This window comes from Cydia pomonella, chromosome 1 (assembly GCF_033807575.1).
Source record: "Cydia pomonella isolate Wapato2018A chromosome 1, ilCydPomo1, whole genome shotgun sequence".
Classification (NCBI taxonomy): Eukaryota; Metazoa; Arthropoda; class Insecta; order Lepidoptera; family Tortricidae; genus Cydia; species Cydia pomonella.
Window position 1 is genome coordinate 39,736,045 of NC_084703.1, and position 12,559 is coordinate 39,748,603.

General features: G+C 36.8%; 1 protein-coding gene across 4 annotated transcripts in view; it reads right to left on the reverse strand.

Annotated features, from left to right (window-relative positions):
- LOC133523116 (formin-binding protein 1-like) overlaps window positions 1–12,559 on the reverse strand; it is a 93,099-nt gene that overhangs the window by 15,324 nt on the left and 65,216 nt on the right. For all 4 annotated transcript variants that reach the window (XM_061858630.1, XM_061858627.1, XM_061858640.1 and 1 more), the window contains exons 2-6: window positions 7,713–7,828; window positions 7,272–7,322; window positions 5,889–6,033; window positions 4,116–4,267; window positions 1,216–1,372 (exon numbers count right to left, since the gene is read on the reverse strand). In XM_061858630.1, coding sequence (XP_061714614.1) covers window positions 1,216–1,372; window positions 4,116–4,267; window positions 5,889–6,033; window positions 7,272–7,322; window positions 7,713–7,828 — 621 coding nt within the window. The remainder of the gene's footprint in view (window positions 1–1,215; window positions 1,373–4,115; window positions 4,268–5,888; window positions 6,034–7,271; window positions 7,323–7,712; window positions 7,829–12,559) is intronic.

Genomic DNA, 12,559 nt, shown 5'->3' on the forward strand with positions numbered 1-12,559 from the left:
GGCTCTTACGACCGGTTTTGGCTTAGTCGTATATGGAAATTAAGTAACTTTTTTCTATTTTAGAAATAGATTATAATATATACACAACCCATAACCTCAATGACTACTCTGCTAACAAGAACAGCTCTTAAGTAATGATGATGATCCGAACAACTTGTCAAGTTATCTCATATCAACTATTTTGGATTAGTTATTTACCACAAAATACATACTTATTTCGGTCAATAACGGTGAATATGAATTATTATTGAACATTAACAAGTAAGTCGAATGGTACAGTTAAGTTTATACGTAAAGTTTAGGAGCCTTCATATTAGGTTGAAAGCGACCAATAATGTTCGAAGCAGAGCTCTACCTACACTATTGATATTACATCGAAGAGCTTAGTCTAATTTGACAATAGATGTACAGGGGCCTATATCTTGATAGATATTAGTCCAATATTATTAGTGCGTAGTTATGGCAACCCATACGATTTGACAGTTCGTGGACTAATAATATTAGTCTAATATCGTTCGAGAAATGGGCCCCAGAACGTTTCAAGAAAGCTGGCAAGAATGGAATGAACGAAACTTGTATGAGAAATACAGTCAGAGCCGCCATTTTATTGGTTAACGTCATACACAAATATTTTAATTCAATCATTCGTTCTATAGGGACCGTGCGCGTTGGAGGGTCTGCCATCTTGTGACCTAAATCGGAACCATAAACATGCACATGTACACGTCACGTGTTTTCTTGTGCATAGTAGGTTCTGCCATCTTGTGGGCTACATCGGAACAAAAAACATCACATTTACGCCTCGCGCCAATAATCTGTCGGCTCCTGTGCTGCCTTCTACAGTTCATGCACGCTCCCTATACAGATATGTTGGAAACCGAATGCAATGTGTCCTAAAGCCCTAAGTAAACATCAAGAGCTATATTGGCTTGATAGTGGGGGGAAACTGCTGCGTTCGGGCGTTCTTGGCTCCGTTCGGCGCAGTATTGCTATGAGCAAATATTAGGGTTGGCAGAACTTGACATTCCTTTGCGTGCACACCACAAATAAGATAACCACTTGAATTTTGACAACCCTAAATATCCGTAAGGGATAGTGCCATACATTGAAAGAGACAAGATGATTCGTCCCTGAATCGCTGTCAAACTTAGGCTTCGTAGGAAGTTTCCTTTCTGTACGGTAGTACTATTAATTATTCTGTGCTTGTGATCTTACCTGTAACTGTTTGAAGACATGAGGTAGCCGCTGCTCGTAGTGTTGCCGCTGGGCCTCATTAGTCTTGCGGAGCTGGTCAGCATACTCGTGCTTGGCATCTTCACAGGCTTGACTTCTGAGTTTCATATTTGCTTTTTGTTTCTCGACTTCAGCCCGACTAAGGAATTAAAATAAACGATTATTATTCTAAAGTATTTTCTCAAACACGCAATAAAAGATTGTCGTTATTTTCCTTATGCGTAGTAACTCGAGCGGACTGTAATGGAACTTTCGTACAAATTTGAAGACCTTTTGTTTTAATGCACAATTTAAACGATTTAAATTACATCGAACTTAATAAGTCCTATCGGTCGGACCTTGAGCCTTAGGCGGATAATAGACAATACTCAATATTCATAATCATCTGAATTCATTGAGTCACCATAGAAATTCTGATTCCTTCTTAATTTTAGCTAGTGTAGCCCTAAAGCGTGATATCCAAAACATAGACAATACGTCCGCAAAAAAAAAAACAAGTCCGCATAACATTTTGGTGGGGAAAGGGTCTAGCAAGCTAAGCTAAGAAGATTGGCCTCCGCGAGGGATTTGGTTGTAATTTGAGGTGCAGTAGTGGCAGGTCCTAAGAACACTGTATGCGTAATATCAGCCTTCGATCTTCTTTTGTTTCAGACTTATCCACGAAAATGTCAAAAAATCAAGGTAATTTTTAAACTGTTATTGCAGCTAAACATAATCATAATGCATATTTTTACAGACATTCATTTCCTTGAACTTGGATGAAAAAAAACATGTAATTTTTTTCTGCTCCATTTTTTTGCCAATTTTCGCGGAGACACAACTATCAAAAAAATTACGTGATAAGCCACATTTGTTAACTACGTATCCATTTAAAAACATTTTGAAAAATCATGGTGCGTCATATTAAAAAAAAAAACAATTCAGATAAGCATTATACATACATGCTTCTTTTTGTGAAAAGGGCTTGCCAGCCTCATAAGTCATACGCAAGCCCTTCTTTCCCGGCCTCAGTAATGTACTTTTAAACAGTTAGACCGATTTATTGACACGAATGACATCTACCACTGACTGACGGTGTTCGGTATTTTCGTACTAGATTATGAACCACTTCTTGTCAACTCTCCGCGTTTAGCAAGACTGCGACGCGATAGTATCTTGTCTGTGAGACAGACTACCCGTCTCTTTCTGATGTATACAGTTAGAAAAAGACGGTAATCTATCTTGCGTGAGAGATAATGTTGCGCCGCACTCGATGTATCGTAAATTTTCTGTGCAGTTTGCAGACAGTGAAATTTGGAGTTCGAATAGAGTAAAACTTAGAACAAGGCGTAAAATTAAATAATCACAATAATTTATACCACAAATCGAATAGCTAAATTGTATTATCAAGTACTGGTACGGTAACACAAACGAGAATGAACGAGGAAAAGCAGTTGAAGCATGTGTATAAAAAGTTCCGAGGTCAAACAACTGCAAAATTAGCGATAACAACTAGGTATACAAAAGGGTTCCAAAGCTACCGATGGCCATTATCGGTATATATCGTATTCTTAGTGGGAAAAGGTAGGCTAAACTACAATAACATTCGTTAGTCATAAATGTCATAATAATATAATAGCACTATTCTTTTAGATCGATAAAATTACCGATACCTAATGGCCACGATCACGTCATTCACGTAACTTAAATTTTAGTGGATTGTTTCGTCACCGTAGAACCTTGGTGTGGACGTAAACAATTAAAAGTTACTACATTAAGGTCGTTTTGATTCGCTTGCGATTTGCTTAATATATTAGACTACTTATTAATTAAATATAATAAATAAATTATAGGACATTATTACACAAATTGACTAAGTCCCACAGTAAGCTCAATATGGCTTGTGTTGAGGGTACTTAGACAACGATATATATACTTAATATATAAATATTTACAAATACTTAAATACATAGAAAACACCCATGACTCAGGAACAAATATCCATGCTCATCACACGAATAAATGCCCTTACCAGGATTTGAACCCGGGACCATCAGCTTTGTAGGCAGGGTCACTACCCACTAGGCCAGACCGGTCGTCTAAAATATAAATATAATTACGTTTGATTAGAACGGGAACACTAGAAAAGACTTTTTTGGATTAGGGCAGGACTTGACGCAGGCAGCCATCATGAAGTTTATACATAATTTTAACAATAGAACAAATCTCAACATGAATTTCGTCCAGTTCAAAGAATTACACTGTTTCCTGGTATAAAAACAACTCGAATTAAGGAAATAAAAAAACCGACTGCGGTAAGGCTTCGCAAGCATTTGGAAAAATCCCGATGTCACTGCCGCGACAGACTAATCGAATGGCACAGCAAATGCATTGCAATCCATCAAACGGTGTAGGCTACATGTCGAGCCAAAGAATTATACGAGGGCTGATCCGAAAGTTGTTACTTGCTTCGGCTCTACTCATGCGATTAAAATTTTATTTATACTATTGTGAGGGATTTTTCAGTACTTATTAAAGTGGTGTAAATACATTTTTCGAAAACGCTTATTTTTACTTATGTTTATTTCTACTTCGACGCGTCGAAGCCTAACCATCAGTCATGAAAATCAGTAATAGCGCCGTTTTTTCTAAGCAATTCGTAACTCCATACAAAACAGCTTTCAGTTAAAAATATATAATAAAAAAACTATTTGCATTAATTAAAAAAAAATTGCTGGCCATAAGTAGCATTGAAATATCCCTCACAATAGTATAAATCATTTTTTTATCGCATGAGTAGAGCCGAAGCAACTAACAACTTTCGGATCAGCCCTCGTACATAAATACATACATGCTCAGATAACCCTCCGGCGGAGTCGGCTTAAAATTAAAACGATGTTTACCTCAAATTGAGATCTGCATCTGCCCTTTGGAACGCTTCCAGCGCCCGTTCGGATTCTCTCGCTGCGCGCTCGTACGCTCTCCTCGCTCGGTCTAAAGAACCTATGGCAGAGTTCAGGACGGCCATCTGTTTCGCTCCTTCGTTTAAATGTTGCTGAAATAGGTATTATACGATATAACACAAGCTTATGCAAAAAATAAGTCATTAATATTTATTATGTTCGTGACGGATATCAACGGCGAATACTGCATTCCAATGCAATAAAAATATTAGCTATTTCGTTAATGCTTTAACAGCAATACCAGGCTAAGGAAACTAGTGCGTTCGGGCTTTCTCGGCTCCGTTCAACTCGGCAATGCTCCGAGCAATTATTAGGGTTGGCACAACTTGTGTCCCTTTGCGTGCACAACCACAAATAAGATAATTTCATGCATTATGACAACCCTTAATAGCCTAAAGGGATAATTCCATACATTAGAAAGGGACAACATGATTCAGCCCTGAGCGCTGTCAAACTTTGACTTTGTAAGAAGTTTCCTTCTGTACGGTAGTACAGTCAAGTGTAACAATATGGGTGTACACATCTTACTTAAAAATATGTCCCATAGCATCTTATTCCAGTGTAATAAGAGCGTAGTACCATATTTATGAGACGATTCTCTCGATACATATTTTTGCAGCTGACTATTATTTATTTTGTGGCAATACACATGTCATCAAGTTGAAAGGATACAGTCGTAATCTATGGTAGAAGAGAGCCGGGAGGACTCGCGTCGCGTTACTTTATTAGAATACCCTCTGGTTTCTATCGTTTACAGTATTTACAATTATTATAAACATAACTTATTAAAAAAAACACTTATTATTGTATTTATTTATTTTGTTTGTCCGTTTTAAACTCGCGGGGGTCTATAGGTACATCCCAGTCATTTGATAAGGGTGCGTAGGGATACAGGTACAAATACACGACTTTTTGTTATTTACTGTTTCATATTTCAGACTTATTCGTACGTTATATACGAATGAATAATGCCTTATATGTTGTTAAATCAATATTAAATCCAACATTATTTTATCAGTCTTTCGAATGGTCACACAAGCAATCAGCGTAATTACAAATTGGTGACGAAGCTCCGCCGCGATCCGGAACAATGCAGCTTGTTTGGGAATTCATGTTAATTATGGTAGGGCAAAATGGTTCTTGGAACTAACAGTTCCACAACAAAAATGAGCTTAATACTTTACATTGTCGAATAGGAATACTTAGAACGAATGTTGTACGTGACCGAGTTCCCGTTCGATAAGACTCGCTGTACGTGCGTCAAACGATTTATACATGGCACTTGCAAATGCATTAATAACATTTAACTATAGTCCGGCAAACCATTATGTCAATAAAAAGCGAAATTATGTAGGAGAATTCTGTTTCAAACGTGTTGCCTGTTTTTACTGACAAGAGTAGACATTCACAGTACTGAGCCGCGGTCTCCGTAAGCACAGAACCACAGAAGTGAACTAGGTCATGACAAGTAAGTAGATTGTCCTTGTAACTTAAAAGATAACCTATCACTGTTAAGTTCACTATAGGGTTAGTCATCACAATACTATATAAATAAACAACACGTTGTTTGTTTCTTGGTACATTTCAGTGTCATACATTGACTATCTCACCCTACTATTCGTTTTTATATTTAGATTTTTGTAATACAATTCAGTTGACTTGAGATTCGATTTTTTAGGTTCTTCAGTTGTCAAAACAGAGTCACCAGCCTACCTTCCGTTCTTCTCTGAGTTCCTTGGCCAGCAAATGCAGTTCCCGGACAACATTGGACTGTAGGTTCTCAGCGACTACCTCGCGCTGACCCGCGAAGTCGCCCAGCTCTTGTAACAATTGTCTAAACGCTTTACATGATGTGTACCTGTAACACAGATTATACAATTATAACTGTGGAAATGGAATACTCATATCTAGCTGTGTCATTGCAGTATCATCATCGCTCGTCTCATTCGTTGTTCGTTTATTTCTTACTCCGCATTCTGTATTCTTCACTCGTTCTTTACTTGTCTTGTTCGCTCTTTGTCATTAATCTTCTTTATATGTCGTATTCGTTTTTTCTCATAATGTTGAATTCTCGAAATGTTGGATTCTCAAAATGTTGGTTCTCAAAATGTTGGACTCTCATAATGTTGAATTCTCATAATATTGAATTCTTAAAATGTTGGATTCTCATAATGTTGAATCTCAAAATGTTGAATTCTAATAATGTTGAATTCTTAAAATGTTGAATTAATCTGTATGTATATCGCAGTGTACAGTTATTTCTAATCTTCGGTATGTAAAAGATATGGTCAAAGAACTATATTTCACTTGGTGACATGATATATATTAATGCAACACGTCAGGGGGCGTCCATTAATTCCGTGAAGGTTTTTGGGGATTTTGACCCTTCTCAATTTTTACAGCACTATTTTCCCGAAATAAAAAATACGTGATGCTTTAGTATGATTCGGCTTGACCATCTGCCCCCTTGAAGCCCTCACGTAATTAATGGACGGCAGCTGATAGTTTATAGAGGGCTAACAAATATAATATTTTTCCTAGAAAATGTAACGTAGTTAAGGCGCAGTGCCATAACTGCGGTTCCATAACTAAGATTTATGGTCATTTACCTAGTATCATTAAATCAACTCTTAAATAGGATTCATAATTTTATTCCAACAGGCCATTAAGTATATATTATTTAAATTGATTTATAAGAAAATTTCCAAATGTTCATACATATTTAATAATATTTACTTAATGGGGCCCTAATTCATGTAAAATTATATTGATTCCATGTTATAACGAGAAGAATATACATATATATACGTTACACAATGAAGTCAATTAAATAATAGAGTTAGAAAGTTAATGTTTTTATTTAATCTATCCTTACCTTTTTTTAATGGCAATAATAACACAATTCGTGTTTCATCCTTATAATTCCAACGAATAGTTTCCTAGTTTTTATTAACTGTTTCGAAATGATAAGCCAGAAAAACGTTCGCTTGCGCTTGATCACAAAAACAATCATCGAATTAGACAGAGAATTTTGTATTAACGGCGGGCATCAACTGGACGGCAGCCAAAAATAATTCAGCGGAATAAAATACTCACTGGTATTCGTCTTCTTCTTTCCTTTTTGGTTGATAATTTTTGACGAGCCTCCTGTAAAGAGAACATGAACTGTCAACTGCTGGAGTTATACATTGGAGTTTGACTCGCAAAAAATAAAAATCACTTTTGGGGGTCAATTACTAATTTGTTGTTATAACGCCAATAGAAAATCACACGCTGTCGAAAAACACTGCCTACTTATGACGATTCAATAGGTACATACTGCTGACAGACAGACGTACGGAAAACGGAGGCTTGGTAATAAACCTGGGTCACGTTGCCAGTAGCAGAACCATACAAATGATTCGAAAATTAAGTTACAAAATGTTCAAAAATCCGAAACTACGTGTGAGTAATTATTGACAACATAAAATAATTAAGTTGTATCACAACTGAACAAATACACATCATACTATACAGTGTTGTTTAGTGCGCGCTCACCTAAGTTTTCCTGCGTATTCTAATTCGATCGCGCATCTCTCCTTTACGAAGTTTCCGTATTTGTCTAGAAATTCAATTCCTTTCTGTGTGTGGGCGGACAAGTTATCATATTGATCCTGTGAACAAAGATAACAAATATGTTAATGACAAAACAATGATAAGACAAAAATAAGTAGGACAATAGAAAAATATTTATTTGATCATCATAAAAATGAAAAGGGAACTGGAAGTGATACGAGGTCGGCAAGCCGGGAAGTGACTGCTGATAATAGGCACGCGTCATCATAATGCATATTTACTTTAAAGATTTCTCTTCACTATGCAAAATGTAGGTATGTGTTCATACTACGGATATCATCTGAATAGGAATAGTAGTAGCATTGTCATTACTGTTTTTGAATTAAGAACCCAAGAAAAGAAACAAAAAACAAATGATATCCCAGCGTGGTTCCCACCGGTGATCGATCAGTCGGAACGGGGAGATGGGGCCTGCATTGCGTGCGGAGGTGCACGCGATGCAACCATCAGCGCGGGCGCAGGTCGTGAAGGCAGACGCATCGCCCTTGACTCCTCTCGAGGTGCGCCGGGTGCAACGACACCAGCTACTGCCAATCACTCTGTTAGTAAGGATGTGAAGCGATGCGTTTCACGCTTCTATAGTTTTTCACTACGCGGAATATTTACTGTTTCGCCGGGCCATGGAGTAGACACGCGCAAAACTAACACATGAATTTTATTTTAACACGTGAATACGAGCGCTCATTAATAGTTATACCACATGGTAATAAACTGATGTAGTCAACAATTAATAAAATTAACCGAATATGTGGCCTCACACTTGTGTTGATGTGCCAATGAAAGAGCGTTATTTTAGATTGGGACGACTGTGTGGGTGTAATAGCCTGTGTAGTCTATCAATAAAAAGACATTCTATTAACAACGTAATAACCAATTTTGAATAGACGATGACTGAATAAAATCAATGCTGAATAGGTCAATAAGGCAATAACGGTCGGGAACATTGTCACAATTCGAATGGATGAACAGGATAGATATAAGTACATACATACGTATATGAGTTCAATTGTGCTCAACGTAATATAGCCAGAACATAATCCTCGTGTTGGTAGCGAGCAGCTCTCTATAGGTTCATCAGACAGCTTATTTTAATATACCTATATCAAAAGTAACAGTTTGATCACAATTGTACCGTTCATGTGCTCGATGTCTAAATACTCGCACGTATTGACCCATGCCATTATGATGATATTTATTACAAAGGTCATAATGTTAAGTGTAACTTTCAACCCTGTATAATAGTGTATAGTTGGCTAATGAGAAATATAATTGCTATAGTACAACAGACGGGAATGCACTTAATTTATGCTTGTTCTGTTCGTGTGAGCGGTTGTTAATTTGATTTTATGAAACTGCAAGCGATAAGGCGTCGACATGTGGAAAATTGCTGGTTCGTTAACCTGCTGAAGCAGGGCGGTGCGGTGCGATTGTGAGAGTGGACGTGGGAGAACTGGAGTGACAACTAAACATGTCGATAAAGCGCCCCTACCGTACAGCGAACAGGCCCACTTCGTATGCATTAACTTCGCGCATTATTAAAATTGCAGCTATTTCTGGAGCCATTAAGTTCAACTCGTATGAGGAGAGAGCTCGCCTTACTAGGGGAGACTGGTGTGACCGCAGCTTTTAGTTGAAACCTAGTTTTGTATATGCATAAAAATAAACAGCAGACCTGTACAAAAGAGTTCTAACAATAATTTGATCTTATTGCTTCAGTAAATTTATTCATTAATAGCGAACCGCCCTGGCTTCGCACGCGTTACACAAAACCTTCCTCAAGAATCACTCTATCGATAGGTGAAAACTACATGAAACCGTTCAGTAGTTTTCGAATTTATCACGAACATACATACAACCAGACGCGGCGGGGGACTTTTTTTAACACTACATGATTAAATTTTTCAGAATATGTTTTAATTGGCACTATTAAGAATGGAATAAATATGATTGTAGTCGGTCCCAAACATATGTATAATTTCACTCGCAACAGTCACAATTTCCATTTTAGGTCTCAAGTGATATGAACGATAAACGAAAATTAATCGAATGACACTAAATAATTTCACCAGGACGCCTCTTTGGTTTATGCAATAAAATGCACGCCAATATTATTTACTTCACTTCGCTATGAAACGGTAGTGGTTCTGTTACAAATTTAACACATTATATTGACACTATACTCAGGTTGCGTCCAAGTGAGTGATATTTCTCACATGACGAAAGATACATGGCTGGTCATTGCGTTGTTAAGGTGTGTGATGTTGTGGGGAACAAAGCCAAATACAGCAGCATTGAGAAACGTGGCATAAATTAAATAAAATACGCTCGGTGCTAGTGTTAAGTGTGCGCCGTCACGTCACCGTCGGCACAGATTGCAAAACACTGCAGTAGATACGTCACTCTCCATGATCCCTGTATTGCTATTACACTTTATTACTCCCACGCCCCACGTCCCGCCTCGTCCACGATCTAATGCCCTGTTTTAAAAACGATTTTTTTCCTACGCGCGTCAGCAATGCCATTACGGCATATGAGTATTTTTTTTTTAAATGTAAATAGTATGTGCAGCCAATACTGCCATGCCATTTATGTAAAAAATATACTAAATAAAAAGCGCTATAGTCCTGCTGCTGCGCTTTTGTAATTTAGGCCTTATTTTTTAAATGTTAGCAATGACCAGGCAGGATATAAATAACTAAAATAATTAGTTATCATAACAATAATAAACGCCATAGTCGCATGTAATCTGCGACGTCGGTTAGAGGCGGTTGGTGGGCGAGCAGCGCCGCTGGAATGCGCACTCGCTTTGCGGGACCCATCAGAATGCAGAGCACAGTTCGCCTGGTTGCCGACACGTGTACGTTTACCAGTTACCTTGGCTAATTATTTCAATTACGTGACAATATGTACTTAGAAATGTCCGTGCGTATGTAATCATCGTCGGTTTTGGCAAGACGATATACACGCTAAATGTAAAAGAGCAGCCTCGACTGTGTTAAGTTACCTGTCAATTCAATGTCCTCAAGCAAAAGAAACAATAAACGAAAGTCGGTACGGATGCGGAGCATAGTTTGATCAAAGTTTTTGCAAGTTGCCCTTCTACGAGTATTACGGTAGTAAGCGAGTGGTCAAAAAACTTCAAAAATACTTACGACCTCGAACGTTAGGTAGGCTACAAATGGCACAGCATTGACAGTGCTATTGCCCAAATTGCCTAAGCGAATATTCTTTTGAAGTGTTGGGAATTTTTACGAATGGAGCAAACCTGAACGCGCATGTTACTAAGCACATGTCATCGCATATATGTATATGTAATTGTAAGTAAGAAGTTAGAGTAAAGCTGAAACATAAAGGGGCACTTTTTGTTTACTTTGCCTCAGAGCCTGTATTCGACGATAAAATAATTGTAGTGTTATTTTGTCTAATTATGTAACATTATTAACTCAAAAGAGTCAGTAAATTACTAGTGTACGCTAATTAAAAAATCTAATCTTTTTTTAATATAAATACAGCAGAAAATATGCATGTTTATTGTGTATACGTACACATAGTAATACTAATATTTATTTTACAGTACATATGGTGCTACTTTATCGCACTAGTGCGAAAATTAGCATATTACGTTACTGTGCCGAACATTTAAAGGGCCATATGTACTGTAAAACGTTGTACGATACATGTGCGAATAGGTAATTCGCAACTCGTGTCGATATAAAACACTCCCTTCGGTCGTGTTTTAATTTATCACCACTCGTTTCGAATTTCCTATTTTTCGCACTTGTATCGTAATGTACTAATGAATAACAGTAAAGTGTTTTTTTTTTTCTTAATTATATTCCACATATTATAAGAACATACAATTGTAAGTAAATAATTAGCGTAGTAAAGCTGAAAATTTAAGGGGCACTCTATGTACAAAACTTTTGCAATTAATTAGCTCATTTGTAGAGCCTGTTTATATTATTGTTACACCAACAAGAAGATGTAGCCTAATTATCACAGAAATTTGAGATCTTTTAGTCACAAATTCATAAAGGTTCGTTAGTACTGTATATATAAGGAGTGGTTCAGAAAAAAGTAGCAGCACATTATGTGGATTTTTCATTTTATTTAGTGATAATTATTAAGTGGCGCATTTTTGTAGTAATCAGTACATACTATTCTATACAATTAAATAAAATCGTATTTAAAATAAAAGGTTAAAGGGTGAATTGAATTGTTCGCCTTTTATATTACATGTCTCCTAAGACTTTTTGAACAGCGTCTTCTGAGAGAATTTATGAGGTGTTTCTCATAAATATAGCTGTTTCCTTAAATTTGATAAGCTCTTTAATACACTATTAAATTGTCTTATGTTCGATATTGCACATTTTTGATTTGACTTCACTTTGAAGTAGTTACATGGAATTTTCGTTTTTGTGTATTTGCGATTTTTACAGAAATTTGTCTCTCATAGAAAAAACCTCTGTCAAAGGTTAGATTGGAGAGACTTCCTGACTACCGAAGATGAACTCCAGTTTATTGATATAATTTACTCATAAGGTGATATTCCTAAAAGCTGTCACATAGCGCCATCTAGTGGTGTTAGCGTAATAACTTCGTTGTTTCTTTTTATTTCTCTTAGTGTTATATTTTTTTAGAAATATGAAACATGATTTAATTTAATTAGTTTAGTTACAAATATAAATAGTTGTATTTCAGCATTTCTTTCTGGATATTGTGTCGTTAGGTAATGAAACCTACATGTTTTAAAAGGTAGCACAATTTGA